This window comes from Carya illinoinensis, chromosome 14 (assembly GCF_018687715.1).
Source record: "Carya illinoinensis cultivar Pawnee chromosome 14, C.illinoinensisPawnee_v1, whole genome shotgun sequence".
Lineage (NCBI taxonomy): Eukaryota > Viridiplantae > Streptophyta > Magnoliopsida > Fagales > Juglandaceae > Carya > Carya illinoinensis.
Window position 1 is genome coordinate 9,106,785 of NC_056765.1, and position 19,108 is coordinate 9,125,892.

The window sequence follows — 19,108 nt, forward strand, 5'->3', positions numbered from 1 at the left end:
AGGTAATAGATCAATGAGCATAATTTGGTCTCGAGTCACATTATAAGTGTCATTCAGACCCATAAGAAATTGTATAACACAAGCTCTCTAATAATGATCAAATAAAACATCAAACTTACCACAAGTACAATTAGGCATAGGTTCATATATGATAAGTTCATCCCATAAGATTTTAAGCTTAGCAAAGTAGACATTGACAGAGTCATTGTCTTGTTGCAAACCTCTCAAGGCTTTCTTCAACTGGAAGATGCGATGGTCATTTTGTTGAGTAAATCAATCTCTGAGTTCAGTCTAGATTTGTTGAGCATCATCCACAAAAACAATGCTAGATTTGAGGGCTGGATTGATGGAGTTGTGAAGCCAAGACATAACAAGGTCATTACAACATTCCCATGCTTCATGCAAAGGGTCATTTGGGTTTGTGGGTTTGGACACGGTTCCATTAATGAATCCAAGTTTATTCTTGACATGCAGAACCCTGCACATGGCTCTAGACCAAGTAGTATAATTTTCTGTGGTAAGAGGATCTGGAACTAAAGGGAGAGAGGGGTTATCTCTATGGCCAAGTCAATAAAGGGTTGATAATATTGGTGAAGTCAAACAAAAAGGATGTGGTGGGTTTGGGTGTTTCTATTGAAGTGGGTATTTCCATTGGAATTTCTCAGGACAACCTATCTGTTGATACCATGTAAGAATAGCAAGATAAACCAAGTTGCAAAACAATCAACTAAAAGAAGAAGAAAACCAGATAGATATTTCGAAGAAAAGCTTACTGAATTCTATTCATTCTGATGTATTTCCTTTGCAAGAGGTGGCTGTCTACATACATCAAAGATTAACTAACTCTGACAAACTAGAGGTAAAAAAGAATATTCATCTAAATGTACAGCTATGTAACAAATTATAAAAATACATAAAAGGACGTGATGACTCAATTGTAAGAGGACCCTTTCTGGTAATTTGAAAGGAGAATTATCACAAGCTGCAAGTGAACTTTGTAATGCATGAGACTGCAGGTCAGATGTCTTCATGGTAGTACAAGCAGCTTCATCTTGATGATCTTGATAAATCACAGTAAAGGAGCTGTGATGAACATGTTGTTCTAATAATTATTGTTGCCTGTGACTGATGACTTTCAAGCCCAAGCAATTCAGTGTCTATCTCTAGCATTTATAGTAGTTTTCAGTCGACCAGGAAGCTACATGGTACAGGGCACAATGCTAGACTGGTTTTGCCACATGGTTCCTACTAGTGGAGAAGTGGCTTTGGAAAGAGTCATGGTTGGTGTTGAGCTTATGGCATCAACTCCAACTTTGAGTGAAGGTCAAGAAAGATCTCGAATAAGGCACTACAAAACCTGTGGAAGCATACAAAAGGCAAATCTCTTCCAAGTTGTGACTTGTGAGCAAAGAAACAAACCCTTCTGGTGCATCTTGTCTCATTACGGGTTCGATACTAAGCAGGGTGAAGCCAACACTAAAAACTACCATGTGCATACTCACAAGCATCTCCTTGCCTGCAAGCCCTTTCTGTTATCTAGACAAGGGACACAACTATATTTGTATTTCCTCAAATCACGCTGCCTCTCATTTTCCCTAGGATGAACAAAAGGGCACTTTGTCCAGTCATGTGAGTAATTCCTTGAGCGAGGCTTGATCTTGAATGCATACATTCTAAACTCATATGTGCTATAAATCCCATTCTTGAAACCCGAAAGAGAGATCAACCAGATACTCTTTCTCCGGTGTCACATCCTTTGAGATCCAAGGTGTCAAAGCCTCTCGCTGTTCTTGTCCTTCCTTTTCATTTCACATTTGATACAAGCCAAAGGGAGCACCAATACCACCACAACCCTTGAGCATGACCTCCAATTTTTTCTTAGTTGCCCATTTCAAAGCCGGAGAAATCAAGTCACCTAGTCATTTTCCATTAACATTAAGACCATTAACATCAGCAGAAGCATCAAGCAAGAGCTTAACAGCCTCAGCTGAAGCATCAGGAGGCCATTAGCAGCACAATGAATTGCCGTGGCCAGTTCGGAACCAGAAGCCCTATTAACATCAGCACGACCAGTTCCAAGTACGTACTTTAACACACTGGCGCTTCCAAACATGGCAGCAATCATGAGGGGTGTCCTCTCTTCGAATGTCATTTTCGTTAACCCGACTCTCCTTCCATACTATAAGCTTGCCTTATTAATAGCATGAACCTCTTCTTCCACGAACATTTTGAAATCATTTGAATCATCGCAGGAGGATCATACAAGGAAGTACGAAAAGGTGGATTTCCGACCTTCTTTCCTCTCAAATTCACACTCCGTGATAAAACCTGTCCTCCCGGAACCACTGCCCATGAAAGTCGTACCCTTCTCAGACCTCCACACAGTCCCTTTCTACAAAATTTATAACAAAGATAGTTTTCATAAATGTTTATTCGAGAGGGAGTGATAAAAGCACCAATCTTTCACCTTTAAAAAATACCAATAGCTTGTACCAGATGTTCTATACATAAGCGAAATTTCAATCTTGTATTCATTTAGCCATAAAACAATTACCCAAACACAAGGACAATAGAAATCAACAATCTGTGGCAATGCCAACCAACAAACAAGACTAAAAATTTTCTCATAAAAACCCAAAGCCCACTAGAAGACCCAAAATTTAAATTATACTCTTTTCTTCACGTTTTCCTTATGAACCAAACAGAACAGAACGTTAACCAAAAACCAACTAAAAAAACTCATTTCCACCAAAGTTAAATATCAAGGCAGAGAAATATGGTACCTCATTATACAAATGATTTAAATTGGAAGTTTGATTTATAACATTCAAAGTATAAAATGCATCATATTATAGTCATCAAGAATTCTCACAACAGGGGTATTTTTTTTTTTTTTTTTTTTTTTTGCTTTTTCTTCAAACATTTTTTTAAATGTTAACCCCTTTAACATTTAAAAAAAAAATCACAAAGTTATTAAAAAATACTTAACTATTAAGTATTAAAAAAGAAACAATAGATAGCAAGTGTCCGTGGGATTCCTCGGTGGGAATATCATTTGATTCATTTCCCTTAAGATATAGTGCAGTGACACCCGTGACAATAACACAGGCAACACAGAGACATTTTTTATGTCGTTTTCATCGTTATATAGGTCCATTCTCTGTTCAACATTACCACCATATCCGGCTATCGATAAATTTTCATTAAACACTCGACAAAGAAAAAAAAAAAAGTTTGGTTATTCTTCTTGCAGGAAAATCGAATATGAACGCGTATTCTTTGCCGAATTGAATAGTCTAATTCTTACGACAATGACACGTGTTAGTGCATTTTCGATTACGAGTGGATGCTAATAGCCTAATAGTATAGTCGAATGATCTTCTTTTCTCACGTTGCGACTCTTGGTGTGGTGAGTTTGGAATACTCATTCATGGCTTGTTTAATAATAAATAATCATGGCTTGCTTAATAATAAATAATTAAAAATAAATAAGGTAAACATTTACGTAATTCAGTACTGAGACCTACGTTTACAGATCTTGAGTACCAAATCTACTATAATTATGGTTGAATATAAGCTCTTCATCCGTACCGCTCTTTACAATTACTCTTATTGAGTTCTCTAGAAAAGGGGTTTCAACGCGTTCTCTTTTCTTCCATAAGCTCCTCCCAGCCCAAAAGAAGCAGATCCCTCTTCTGTGTTGCCTTCCTCCCCCCTCTTCAAGTCCTCTGGCATTTTTTATGTCATGTCTCTTAGCTTTATATCTTGTCTCCCAACTTTATATCTCATCTTTATTTTATGTCCGACCAAACCTTATAGCGGACAACTCTCTTTCTTCCTTTCTCTTTTATAGCTTTGCATATCAGGATTTCAATCCTACATGAACTGTTGATGGGCTTCACAGTTTATGCTCTTAGTTATCTTACCCAAACATCACCAAGGAATTTTTTATATTGTTATCAGATGATGCAGTAGTTCAATTCTTAACAAAGCCAAAACCAGAGTAGGTGTAGATATAGATAATTGATCGAAAACTCCAAATATGGGAATGTAAAACATGTTTAAATGGAGATATAAAGATAATGGAGCTGCACATATTCTAACTACTGAAGCTTTACGATGTCACTTTTGTTTCTCGAACAAAAGAATTTGAATGACTAATTGAAAAAAACCAAGAAGTTCATATCGACAATATTAAATATTATAAGGCTCGTGTGTGTCCAAACTCTTCTGTTTTTACATATGAGATAAGATATAAGATGAAATAAAATTAGTTGAAATGAATAAAATATTATTAAAATATATTTTTTTAATATTATTTTTATTTTAAGATTTGAAAAAATTTTAATTGTTTATTTTATTTTTTATAGAAATTTGAAACAGTTAACATTTGTCTTGATCTCGCTTGATTGCTAGTAACTAATTGAAAGTATTGCTTAGTTTGTTTTCGTAAATGAGATAAGATAAAACGAGACAAATTAAGATAAAAGTTGAATAAAATATTATTAAAATATATATTTTTAATATTATTTTTATTTTGAAACTTGAAATTTTTAATTATTTATTTTATTTTACATGAAATTTAAAAAAAATAATTGTAACAAGTAGATAAAAATGATTGTGAAAATAAACAAAAATTTGAGAGAAAATGAAAAGTTGAACCCAATTGGAGTGAATCATATGGGCTAAAAGAGCAATGCCATCATTTTTCTTAATTCAACAATATATCTCGCGTTTTGGTTATTGAGAAGTTCCACACGATTTAAGAATAAACTCATCTTAAATTTTACAAGGAGTTACTCTATCCATCCTATTAAGCCTTTTAAAGAAAAAAATGACTATTTTTATATAATATCAGAGCAAGCTAACTTGTGACAAATAATAAACTGTAACCTACCCACGATGATGGTATCGGAAATACCGGTTCACGTATTGAAAAGTCTCACACGACTTAAAAACAAACTCATCCTGAGTTTTATAAAGAGTTATCCTACTCCTTCTATTAGGCTTTTTAATGAAGGAAATGAGTGTTTCTATATTGGACACCTTTTAAGTTCATCAGCCAATCCTAAGTTTGATTGTTTTATGGTTGATAATTATTATTTTCAAAAGAAAAGAATTATGGACCCAAGGGTTTGTTTGGAGAACAGGTAAAAAATTATACATTATATTTGCTGATAGCATACCTGACGCTATACAAGACAATGGTTGCCCAAAAAAATTACTAGGATTTTAGCTGTAGCCAAACAAAGCTTTACAGAAGCCGGAAGATATATGCTAAGAGCTACAGTATACATATACTTACAAGAAGCATGGTGAGCAAAAAATCACTTCAAATTAATTCTTGCAGGAAGGCACATCCCAGGAGGTTTCCCTTCCACAAAACAGCCTTCACAAGTGACTAGTTTCATAACAGACCGAGCAGAGAGGTTGTACTTCTGCCGGGCCTCGGCAAAGCTACGGCAGAGAACCTGCTCAACCCATTCCTCCACTGCTTTACTCCTGTCTGATAACCAAGCAGCTGCAAGTAATTGTACCATGACTTCATAATCAATCTCCAGCATAGCATCGGATCCAAACGTCCTCTGAAATTGTAGGCTTATATCCTTCAATATTTTCCCAGCATGTGCATCAAAATTAAATGGTTTGAAGACCACCTTTTCAGTTACTTGTTCGAGGAACTCCTCTAACCAAGCTTCCGTGTTTGTGCGGATAGAGTCACTATCAGAGTCTCCATTATCAACGTTCTCACTCAGATCATCTACAGGCAGATTCAAATCCAAATAGGATCTGGACATTTGCACCCGTTTCTGCATCTCGAAGGTTTCATCCTGAGTCAGAGAGTCACAGGTCTCAGTGAGCTTCCTTTTATTTACAGAAGAAGGATTTGACACTCCTTTTTGTGGGGTTACTCTCACATTCATGCCATTGCTGATACTGGCATCCCCGGCAGCATATTCAGTCAAAATTTGCATTTGATATCCCTTGGCTTTGAGTATTCTTTCCTCAGGAAATTCCACAAGTTCCTTACTTGAAAGGGAAGTTCTGTTGTGCTTTGTTATCATTGAGGTTACCACAAAGATCATATTGCTGATGCTGATTTCTCTCCCATAGGAGTCTGCAAATTTACCTAACCGGATTGCCTGAGACAAGCTCCTTTGCACCAAATTATTAGCCTTATCTACATTTTGAAGGAAGACAACCGAGTGAGGTTTCTTTCTTAACTCCCCAGCAATGTAATCAACTATGGTCTTTCCTCTAAACTCCGTATCAGAACACTCTAGTTCTTGCTGTTCAAAGATTGAGTTTGGTTTGTGAACCCACTCTTGGAAACCCAAATCCACAGAGATTAGGCTTTCCCTGGTGCCAAATGCTATCTCAGCTAGTGCAGAAGCAATTCTCTTCTTTCCAACTTTGTCCGGTCCAAGGAAAGTAAGCCAAATGTCTCCTCTGAGACTTGAGCCACAATGCCTTCCATTACCAGATCTGCAGCGGGATATAGCTTTACTAATAGAGCATATGGCGTCATCTTGCCAGCAAACCTTGTCTCCAAGAAACCTCCAAAGCAACTTAAAATCTCTTAGATCAGACCGCCCTCCCATATTAGGACCAGAGGAGGAAGAGGAATAGGCAATCTGATGCAAAGTACTTTCCCTCACTGCATCAACCCTGGTAGAAATGGAACCTGAAATGTGCTGAAGACATTCTTTGTGAGCTGATAACTCTGGACTGTCTGGCTCAGAACTTCTTGATGCATAAAGTGTTCCCAGCCCCAAGTCTGTGGTCACGGAAGTGACTGATGAAGATGATGTGCAGTTGGGGGGCAGATTTTTATGGGGTATAGAGTACGTAGAAAACTTAAAATTACAACTTTCAGCCTCAGAAGCCACAGGTAATTGAATGTTCTGTTCTAATGGAAAAACTTTTTGCAATTCTGTTGGCATACAGGGGCTTGGGCTTGCATATTGGTTTTCACTTGTAGAAGAATCTTTACTGCTTCCCTCCTTCCCATTTGCAGCATAATGGAAGCCCTGAGTAGATGGGACTTGGGAGCTGGCACGGGAAATATCCAATTTAGGTTGTGCTTGATGGAGACGCTGACAGATATCATTCCATTTCTTTTGTAGCCCTAAAATATTGCCATTCAATGTTGCTGGATCATCTTTGGCCTGCACTGAATGAACATACTCTAATATAAACATTGTCCTAATTTAATTGAGGAAATACAGCTATCCAAGAATTTTTAAACCACTAGCAACAGAAGCATTAAACTGTCCATGTGGGTGTGAGAGCACATACATGTGAATTCCTGCATCATAGAAATCAAACTTTGAAGAGTTACACACCTTTGCCACATCCACTCTCTTTCCTGTGTCAAGTTCAGCCATTCTCAACCAAGGAACAATTTCTGAGCACTGATCAACAACAGAAATAGTCGATCCTCCCTTCCGAACAACAGCAGCTTCTTGCTCATAATTTTCAGTGCATAGTTTACAACGTGTAAAAGATTGATTTATGCGGCTGAATGGACGTTGGAAATCAGATGTTGTAGAAAAGAACCCACCAAATGGAACAAAGGACCCCATCAAGCTGTAAGTATATCATGAGGATAAAACTGTTAGAACCAACGGCTACAGAAAAGTCATAACCTAGAGTCCGTATACCAGCTAATACATGCACGAATATTCATTTGGTTTGGAACACCACCAGCCACGAATATATTGGCTAATACATGCAGAAATAAACTCTCGATTATTATTGCTCTAAGCATTGCATAAGGTGACCTCACCTCGGTGCCCCATTGGCTTGGCAACTAAAGTTACTAAACACTTATGTCTGGCTAGAGCAAAGAACAAGCAAACACAATAGTATTGTAACACCTTCTAGGGCTGAAGATGTTGAGTATGGTCATATTTAAACAAGCAAGAACAAATATTAAAAGTATGGCTGCCTTTGACACTCAATCACAATCCACAACACAAAAATATTAGAGATAACTCCATCCAAATTAACATTGCAAATAAAGCATACCGTGAGGTCGTGCTCTCCTTTCTTCTTCTTCCTGTCTTTATTTTCTTTTTATTTTGTTTTTCTCCTCTTTTGTTTGGGCTGGGGGGGTAAGGTGTTTGGTATCCCTTTCCATCAACAAATGTAATATCTTCTATCGTGTCAAGCATTGTTTTAAGTTCAGGGGGGAAACCATTGTTCTAAAAAATAAAATAAGAAGAGAAAACGAAGGCTGAGTATCTGGCACGAATTTCATCATTAAAAAGTTTTGAAGTTAATGAAATATCTATTAGTTACAAAATTTATCTATAAGGAACAAGGAAGAACAACCCCAAATGCAATTTGAAAAAAAAAAAACAACAACAATTCAAAGGGTAAGGAAAGAGCAAGAACATGATGTCTTTATTTCCTTGCATGACGCATCAAATAAACGTAAGAGGAAATTTCATAACACGGACATCACAGGAAAAAACTTGCCTTCAGCTGTTTCAATCGCAAGTCGTGAATCCAAAAACCGACTGCAATATTAGTCAGGTCTCTAAGTTTCCACAAAACCTATCTTTTTCTAAGCAAACATCCAATTATGCATAATCAACTCATCCTTTATTATTTCCCTCGTAATAAAAATCCATCAATCCAAGTATTCAAAAACACGTCAGGAAGAAAACAGAGGAACAAAAGACTACTCACCCAGACTTTAAAGGCATAGAAGTGATGGGTAAGGGATGCAAATCCCAGTCTTTCTCTATGCTCGGAAACCGACCCAGAAGCTTAAGGTAAGTCTCGTACGTTCCCGCCGCACCCATCAACCACAATTTCTCACAGTTAAGCACCAAAAGCCTCGTCAATTGCGAAACCACAAAGCCCACAGCGTCACCCGACGCACCGTCTTCTATCAACTCCTTCAAATCGCCGAAATTCACGATGATTCCGGGCCCCGAGGATTGCTCAACCGCATTACCCAACTCCTTAAACTTCGACCCCATCTTGTCCTCGCTCACAACTCCATTGACGAAGCCGGAAATCTCCTTCTCTGCGTTGATTACACACAACCCAGCTAGTTCAGATGGCAAAGCACTCCCTTTACCTTTGTTTATACACTCGGTGAAACTCCGAAGCGCGTCGTTAGCGCAAACTCCGACAAGTAACGGGTTTTTCCCACTCTTTTTGAGTAATACCTGGCCGATCCTTTTGGAGTTCTCGTCCCCAGAAACCTCCAAGCTGAAACTACGCCTTCCCGGGTCCGAATCCGTCAAGTTGCAGAGGAAAACGGGCGGGAACCGCGTCCGGGAAAACCGGGAGACCGGCGGGTGGATAATCGCTAACTTGAGATCACAGCTCCGGAAACCCGCTTCCCCCAAAACCCGACTGACGATCGGGTCATCAAGAATGGAGAGTATAAAGTGCTTGAGTTCGACTTTCAAAAGCGACGTTGTTTGCTGCTGGCCATGAACGATTTGATGATGCAAGTGAAAGCTCTCGGGGTGGCGCCTCTGGTTCGCCTGGGACCGCTTGATTGCGGCCATGAGGGAGTTTGAGACCGGGGGCTCGTCCAGGGCTTTCGACGAAGAGGGCAAGCGGTCCAGGGAGACCCCAACGGAAAGCTCCAGCGCTCGGAACTGTAGCCGTGGCGAATACGCGCCCGTACGTGTTCGTGCGCAGGCCTCCCGGAGAGTTGAGGAGGGAAGAGCCAGCAAGGCCGAGACGGCATGGAGCGACGTGGTCTGCGCGTGGCTACGCCGACGCGCTACGGCCACCGCGTCTTCCAGAGCACGCGCGGCCTCCTCCGTCAAGCATTGTCTCGCCGCGCTGACCGGCGTCGGCATCGCCGGCGAGCATATACTATGCTTTACACCCCCTTTTTATATACCAGTACCCGCAAGGAAAAAAAAGGAATGCTTATTTGAGATTACGATCTATAATAAAAAATTTCCAAAGAAGGGTTTACTTCAGAAACTTTTGGTTATAGTTTATTCAGCCTTCAGGTAGGCCAAGACAAATAGCAAGGCAGTTGAGTTGTTCGATAAAAAAAGAAAGAAAAGAAATGTACACCCCCAAAAAAAAAACTTTAGAACTCAACTAGAAAAGAGAGAGATTGTTAATGCTGTGGCTGTTGGTCGTCGCTAATTTGATTTGTCTGGGTGTGTGCGTGTGGGTCCAGTCTCATTGCCATTGGCAACAGAACAAACACATGGCCAGCAAGCATAGATTCTCTAATCTTCCCGGACTAATAAAGAAAGATCTCCCTGCGTCTGTGGGTCTTTTTACTTTCATTGCTCCACTAGGGAACAACTCTTTTTTTCGAATATAGAAAGAGAAATGGCGAGAGAGAGGGATAGATGCCGCGCCCACTGAAGCCAAATGGGCCAAGCATGCTGCTACTCGGGATCAGTGTCATGCTGCGGGAAGGATGCGCTCATGTGACAATGGCCAAGGTGTGTGTGAAATCAGGAACACAGTAGTATCCATCGTTGATAGAGGGCTGACACTGCCCCCCGTGCACCCACCACCACACGTACAGCAATAGCTAGCGTTATCAGAAACTTTTTGTTATCCCTTGCTTTCTCGCGCGAGCACCATTCAACCTTCCTCCACACTTCCAAATATCCGACCGCATCCCATTATTAACCCAACATCTTCTTCTCCGCACTGTTTTTGTGAGCTCGTATTGCTGTCTTTTTATGTCATGTTAATAATTGTAAGTGGACAGTGTCTCAATCTCATTCCATCTAGCTCTAATTTTACTTTTTAGAGTCTTTAAAAATAACTTTATGATATGACGTATTACATTAAATACAAATTTAAAATTATGATAAAAAAATATTACTTTTAACTTAAGGCTTATAGATTAAAGCTTAATACGTTAAGTTCTATTATTAAAAAATTATTTATTATTTGAGATCCGTATGTCTAAAATACTTTCAAACATATTAAATTTTTTTGTAAACAAATTAAAAAAAAATCACTTTTTGAGATATAAATGACATAAAAGAACATATACGGGATAAAAATCAAATATTATAATAAAATAATAGCAAAAATAATATAATAGATTTTTCAGTAATTTTAATGAAAAAAAAATCTCTTCAACGATGTATAAGTGATAGGAGAAAAATAAAAAATATTGATGAGAAAAGTCTTGAATAGATTATATGATAATAATGAAAAATATAGATGGATAAAATTATCATTGTGTTAAAATGATGAGGGTCATTTTGTAATATACATAACACGGTAAAACATGGACTATTTTTTCTGAAATGCTTTTGACAAAAAACATCACTTTGATACTTTTATTGAAACGTAATTTTCTTTTTTTTTTTAAATACTTTGATGTAAAATTACCAAATAGATAAATTTTATCATTTAAATACTTTAAATCGTTCTACCGTACTTTTTAAATCTCTCACCATAATTTCAAACAAATCCTAAATCTCACCATAATTTTGAAAGATAAATCATTTTCCTTACAAATTTTGGAGGCGTGCATCCATAACTTGAAAAATAGTAGTGGTGGGTTTGAAAAGACATCAACAAGTGTACATTGGTGGCGGGTTTATAATATCTAATTCTATCAAATGAATAACAGTACTGGATTGGGATATTTTGATTTGTTATTTATCAATATTATCACCTCTCAAGGCTATAAAAATCATATTCATCACCTAATCTGTTATTACCTTGAAAAAGGAAAAATAGAGAGCTCAAAATAGAATAATGATTTGTACAAATTTTAAATAGTCTTTATGTAAAAAAATAGATTATATAATGAAAAAATGTGAAAAAAAAAATTACATTTTCCTTTTTAATTAAACTCAATTTTATTTACAAAGAATTAGTAGAAAATTGATCTATTTAAAATTTACACGTAACGTTACTCTTTCTAAGATATTTTCTTGTAATCTCAAATAAGAATTTGATATTACCATGTAGTTAAGGATTGGGTTGAATGTGGATCATTCAACTTGTAATCTTAGGATAATTAAGAAAAAAAAAAAAAAAAGCCTAACAATCCATCATTTGGTGACAAATAGCAGTCGTATTGATTTGGCCTGCCTTTTCGTTTTGTCTCATTGTCTCTATTCCCCTCCAAAAAGCCCTTCACGCTATCGTTATCTTTTGCATTATCAATCATAAAAGATGGATTTGGCAGAATACATTAATAATAAGGATAGAATATAATGTCATTTGAAACTTGACATTAGATTTGCATATCTATAAGTTAATTAAAAGCACTACTTTTTATTATATCTTTTAGCATTGACCGCAAATTTAAAACAAAGAATATTTTGTTTATAGTCACGTGATACTGAAAAATAAATAATATATCGTATACTTTGGCACCTGTAACATTTTAATAGAAGAAAAATTCTATGTACAAGTTGGTATAGATAACACATTTTATTAATGTCATATTTCGTATGCCTTAGAGCCAGACTTCAGCGACTCAGGTCTTCAATCTGTACCTACACACTTGGAAAAAACACAGAGAAGTCGAGGGCATGGGTGCATGCCATAGAGTCTCTTATTTTTAAGTTAATATCGCTTTAATAGTTTGTACAAAAAAATAAAGGAATTAGAGAAAATTTTTCATACATGAAGATCAGCTTTTATATTAAGGTTTATAGGGGAAATCGCCCATACCCGTGGTAGGAGTATATGTTCCTTTAGTCAAATTCCTTTAATGTAGCGTGGCTTTTGGAGTGGTACAATTAATGTGGTATGGCTTTCTGTCCCTTATATCTTGTAAGTACACACCGTTAAGCTCTTTCTCTTTTATTGTCAAAAGATCAAAGACTCCCCGCTTTTTTTACCTACCTGCCTGCATAGTGCTCTTTGAGGCTAGTCGTCCTAAGGGAATACCAGGGTGATATATCTCTTCCTTCCATGTTTTTGGGACTTCATGTGTAATTGTGGCATGAGTCGTTCTCAACTTTGAGGCCAAAGGCCATCCAGTTTTGCGTGGCTTCTTGTATTTAGGCATATTTTCTAGGCCTTCGACTTTGAAGGGAAAAATTTCCTTATATAGTATAATTTGATTTTAAAAAGAGATTTTAAAATTTAAATTATATAAATCAAATCTTGTCATGTAAGTGATGTAGATGGTGTGTATAAGGTGGAACAATCTACACATTATTTTGCAAAAAGAAGAACTCTTTGACTTGATGAGTAATACTACGTACAAATCTTAAGTGTATAAACATTGCGCAAGCCCTTTATAAAAAGGTCATGAATCCGATTAGGATAAAACAATTTTTTATACTTTTTCATGATGGGATCTACTATTTTTACAAAGGGTCTACACTAAGTTTTTATATTTGAAAGTTTGTATAAATCATTACTCTTAACTAAAATCTTGGCAAATCCAATTCTTTTGAAGTGTTTAATCCTTAGACTCTTGTACCTAGATCTTTAAAATCAGAATTAAACTTAGATGGTTGGATAATGAGTTGAAATGAAAGTTGAATAAAATATTGTTAAACTATTATTTTTTAATATTATTATTATTTTGAGATTTGAAAAAATTAAATTATTTATTATATTTTATGTATAAATTTGAAAAAGTTATAATAACAAGAGGAGATGAGATGAAATACTTCTTGTATCCAAACCATGCTTAAAAAAATAAAATTAAATCTTTAAGATATAACCTATTCGCATCCATGTTAAAAACCTACCGAAATTCCCTCAAAATCTATTATAACTAACGATTTTTTATTATAATTTTGAGTTTTTTTAACCTTATTGGGATCATTATCAATTAATTCGGACTTAATTTCGTATGTTGATGAACAAATCTTGTCAAAAATACATAAGATGTATTAGATATACTAGGTGGGAGTAATGTGCAAAGCACGTTTGTCTAATTTTATGAAATGATTATTTGTAAAAAATAATATATATTTTATAAAAATTATTGATGTCACTTAATAATTTAAGGCATATTGGAGAAAATAAAAAAATTAGTTCAAAATATCATATAATCCAATACATGTTTATAACATCTATAATTTTAACAAAGATGTATACGAAAAATTTAATAAAAGTCTAACACAAACGGTAGTTCAAAATATGTGTCGTTTGATGTTTGTATTATAATTCATCAATTTATGTCATCCTGTAGACAATCAATAGAGACAACATTGAAATTCTTATTTTGCTGTTGGTTGAGTCGATCAGGGACAACATAAAGTTAAAACATAATCTTTTTATAAAATTTGTGGTATAATATTTTCTATATATAACATATATATAAATCATAAAATATATTTTGAAATTGTTGGCTGAATTTACTCTTTCTTGATTAGCTCAAGGATCACGGCCTTTGTCACGTGCCTATCATAGCAAGCCCACGTATGAAATATGACTTAGCGGAAGCTACGTCCTACTACTATGAGAAAAAAAACATTTTGATTAAACACACTTGTATTATATATTATATGAGATTTTTAAATTTGGAATACTCAATAATCTGAGTTAATGAAACGTATAATATACGTATATTATATTTAGGGATTCACGTCTTATGCACCTAATACACGTGTATATGTTAAGGAGAAAGAGAAAAATATAATAACTAATCTTTAATTACTTATTATTATATAAACTATTAAGTATTATAATTATTGAGATTAATAAATCATATAACAACATTGAATGCTATCTCTCTCAATATTTATGTCTTCATTTTATGTGTCAAACCGTTAAAACAAACGGTGTTAACTTTAACGGAAAAACAAGAAAAACCGTTAAAACAAGATTTTCTGTTTCATACACACTTTTTATATATAGAAGATATATATATATATATATATATGATGTCAAATCTATCAATAAAAGAATATTTAAAGCAAATAATGATCTATATTTCCCAATGACATCTTCTTCTGTTTTTCACTTGAGTGGGGGAGCTAAGGGGTGGAAAAGAAGGTCTTTCTTATGGTCCAAAAGAAGAACTATTTCAAAGTTTGATTATCGAAGAAGCATCATCGTGGTCCTATGAGATGTTGGCTTAATTTATGCTCAAAAGCAAAATCATGATTCCTAAGCTTTATGTGAATACGATTGGAGGGAGGGGGAAAAAAAAGAGCAAAAAAAGTTGACCACGAACCCCTCTCTCTCTCTCTCTCTCTCTCTCTCTCTCTCTCTCTCTCATGATGGCTATGGAACTTGGATTCTATCTTCCATCACTTTCATAGAAGAGTACCCTCTCAAAACCCTAAAGGGTCAAATGCGAATGCACTCTCTAAAAAGCTCTTTGCTCTTGACAGCTTCTTTTGGACTTGCATGGACCAACTTGCAAACTAAGCACTCAATAATGGAGATATGGGTCCGAGATGTGTATCTGCCTCGTGTATGAATCTCACTTTCTGCAAAAATGAAATCAAATAAAGTAGCCTTTCTTGGGAATTCTTCCAATCTAATTATAGCTCCCCCCAGTCTTGTATTCTTCTCCTTTAAGTTCATACCAAAGGGTTCATGCTTTGGGACAATGTTATTGTGCCTTTTCCTTCCCTTGTGGATATAAATTTTATGATTAATTGAAAATTAGTACTTTTATTTTCACATTTTAAAGATCAAGCCACAATTTTTAGCTAATTGTCTATTAAAATTATAAAAACTGTTTAAAATTGGTCATATCAATATGTTTATAATTCATTTTGTATACTTAACATTTTTTTTATAATTTATTTTTTTAGAAAAGCCTCTCAAATAGAAAACCCAACAAAATAAAAAATGAAAAGTTAGATTAGGAGTGTACAATAAAACCGCATGGCTAACTGAGCTCAAGATTCCAACTTGACTCAACCCGATAAGTGGCAGGGTGGGAATAAAATAAAATAAAATAAAATAAAATAAATTTTAATTATATTTTAAAAACTATTACGCCGATTCGACTCGATTATTAATTTGAATTATTGAAATATGTGTTAAATGTAATCGTTAAATTTTTATTACAATAAAAATAAGTAACAAATAAAATCAAAAAGGGGTCCATTTGAAAAATCCAATTTCATTCGAAATGATAATTCGATTGAAAGTTCTATCAAACCTTTTTTCAATTCGAAACTATTTCTTACTAACCAAATTTGCCAGAAAAGCTCTAAATTGTCTCGGTTTGGATATAAAAAAGCTTACAACTCATCTGAACTTATCATTATAATTTTTTAAATTATCGCATAAAATATAATAAATAATTTAATTTTTTTAAATTTTAAAATAATAATATTAAAAAATAATATTTTATTTAATTTTTAATTATTATCCTATCTCATCTCAATTCACCATCCAATCCAATTTACCTTGTGGAGGAAGTTAGGTTGCAAGTTGGTCATTTTTGTAGTGTTTGATTGGATGATGGTGACAAAGATCTAACTTGGATTGTCAGAGTCTAGTCTTCTTCTAATACGAATTAGTGAATTGATTGGTTGATTAGAGAAAATAAGAGTGATTTGATTGGTGGATGATGTTGACTCCATAAAAGTAGTGGATGGAGGAGAATGGATAGAGATGGAGATGGAAATGGGCACACATATTCTTCTCTCTCTTCCAAATATATACATAATATTACTATTATTATTATCATTATTAGTACTGATAGTTATGTGGTCATACGATGTTTTTACATTAAATAACAACGTTGTTTTAACTCTATTTAAATAGGGCGGTTTAGGTCAAAGATTTGTTTTTTATTTATATTTTCTAAAAGGGAAAATTTATTTATAAGTCTTATTTTTTACACACATAATACACTACTGATGTGGAAGGTTTTTACATCAATTATACTAAAAAATATTTAGCGTTTTGATTCTTTTAAGTTATAATGGGTATAGCTATAAGTTGTGTGTTAACACATTGGTTTATGTATAACAATAGTCATTTTAAAACTAAGTTTTATTAAATATAAATACACAAGTTAACATGACTTGACATGATACATTAAATTATAAAATTATTTTTATTATAAAGTTGATTTAACATATAATATAAAATAATATCAATTTATGAATTTATTTTTATAAATTTTAACACTTCTTTTATTATTAAGTTTTGTAAAATTGATATACGATGCATTAAAAATACATTCACATTGACAAATATTTCAACGGATGATTTTATTGAGAGTTTGGAAAAGTAGTGGGAACTCAATTATGAAAAGTAGTGTCATATCATTATTTATTACTAAAACTTAATGGATAGAAATAGATATATTTAATTAATTATATTATATTATTAATTTTTTTAATAAATTAATAGGAAACGTAGAGTAATGGTTTAAATTTAAAATCTCTATTCTAATATCATGTTAAATTACTACTTATCATAAAAATTTAAATCGATAAAAATAGATAAATTTAAATATGTGTATTATATTCTTAATAAGAAGAGAAATCTCATGAATAAATTTCTTGAGTTTTGTAAATTTTGTTTTAATTTTAATCATCGGGATTGTTGAGGTATAAAGATATTTATATTAGAGTAATATTAGATACAAGTTTTAAATATATAAGTATCACACAAGCCATTTATAAAAAATTAAAATTCATAAAATAAATTGATTTTTTATATTTTATGATGCAGTCCTTTTTTAATAAAACACTTAAAGAAAACTTCTATTATCAATATAATTTTTTATGACTTTAATTTAGGTTTCATTTAGATTCGAAAAGCGTTTTATCTCATTTCATATCATCTTATTATTATAATTTTATTAAATTATTACATAAAATTTAATAAATAATTTAAAATTTTAAAATTATTTTATCTTATTTTTAAATTTAAATCAGTTCTTAATGTTCTATATATATATATAAAATAAAAGTAATTGGATGGTAACCATTAATGGAGAGGCAAATGTTTGTGGGTTTATTCCATTACAGGTTAGAAACTTTATGGAACGATAAGATAGGGCAGTTGATGATGATGTGACACCGTTCCACGTAGAAAAAGGCAAATGGTGTGGTGTGATGAGTGTGATAGAAAGAGAGAGAAAATAGAAATGATAGAAAATGAAAAGTGGGCCGGGTCGGCCTGTAGGGGACCGATTGCCATTTCGTTGATGTTTCAATTCCCCTTCCTGATTTTCTAAAAGATTCTCCTTAACATATTCAACCTTCCACTCACTTTTATTTCTGAAAACTACTTTACAACTTGCCTTTTTCTAACCATTTCAATCCCATCTTTTCTAACAATAAATAAAGAGAAATACTACTATGCTTAGCCTATACCGTCTCATGTGTAATGCTACAGTATATCAGCCTTTTTTTTTAACTTAATAATTAAATAAATAATTTTAAATATATTAATATATTTTTTTATTTTATAATTAAAAAAAATAAAAAAACCACCTAGTGGTATGGTGGAGGCAGCATAATAGCCGCTTTCATAAATAAGTTTAAAGTAATGATAAATACAGTTTTAAAATATATAAATATCATATTTAAAAAAAAAATAGAATTCATCATTTAATAAATAATTTTGTCCGTCAGATATATCTATTTTTGTTGAAGGGAGTACACGAAACTACATACACACCTAAAGATTACCAATATCATTTCCTATAAATCTATCAGCATGATTTGTTATGTACATACAACCATAATGTAGAAGTCCACCACCTCAATACATAACAAAATATAAATATTTTTATTTTTATTTTATAAATATAATGAGTCTTACGATAAGTAATATTTTATATAGTTAATTTCTAAATAGTGTAAGTCTATAAGTATATAACCAAAATAAAAAGGGGTAATGTTGTATATTATGCGATAATAAATTGTTGAAAAATTGTATATTATATTTTACTTGCTTACCAATCATTTGATAGCACATCATAAAATACTGATAAAAAAAATATATTAAAGGAAAGTGTTGGGAGCCCGCTAGTAGCTCTCGCTGGGCTTTTTTAATTTTTTTTATGTAATGATTAAGTATTTTTTTGACAATGTTGTATTTTTTAAAAAAAATTAAGTATTAAAAAAATACATGTAAAAAAATTAAAAAAAATATACAAAATCGACTAGCAGTATTTCCCAATGTAGCTTTAGAGCCACCCATGATTAAAATATGACAAATAACATGTTCCAAATACACATTC

At 33.7% G+C, this 19,108-nt stretch overlaps 1 protein-coding gene and 1 pseudogene across 1 annotated transcript; both read right to left on the minus strand.

Annotated features, from left to right (window-relative positions):
• Window positions 1-1,047: 1,047 nt before the first annotated feature.
• Window positions 1,048-2,353, minus strand: LOC122293540 (annotated as a pseudogene).
• A 2,781-nt stretch (window positions 2,354-5,134) lies between these two features.
• LOC122294234 (protein SMAX1-LIKE 6-like) lies at window positions 5,135-10,576 on the minus strand. Its single transcript, XM_043102815.1, has 3 exons — window positions 8,698-10,576; window positions 7,347-7,590; window positions 5,135-7,169 (listed from the first exon to the last, which is right to left on the minus strand). Exons 1-3 carry the CDS (start codon window positions 9,831-9,833, stop codon window positions 5,328-5,330), a joined length of 3,222 nt encoding a protein of 1,073 aa, XP_042958749.1. The 5' UTR covers window positions 9,834-10,576; the 3' UTR covers window positions 5,135-5,327.
• Window positions 10,577-19,108: the final 8,532 nt, after the last annotated feature.

Coding starts and splice junctions, on each gene's coding strand:
- LOC122294234 (XM_043102815.1), bottom strand. CDS start 9,833: ATGCCGACGCCGGTCAGCGCGGCGAGACAATGCTTGACGGAGGAGGCC. Junction 7,591..8,697: donor TCTATGCCTTTAAAGTCTGG/GTGAGTAGTCTT, acceptor ATATACTTACAG/CTTGATGGGGTCCTTTGTTC. Junction 7,170..7,346: donor AGAGAGTGGATGTGGCAAAG/GTGTGTAACTCT, acceptor CATTCAGTGCAG/GCCAAAGATGATCCAGCAAC.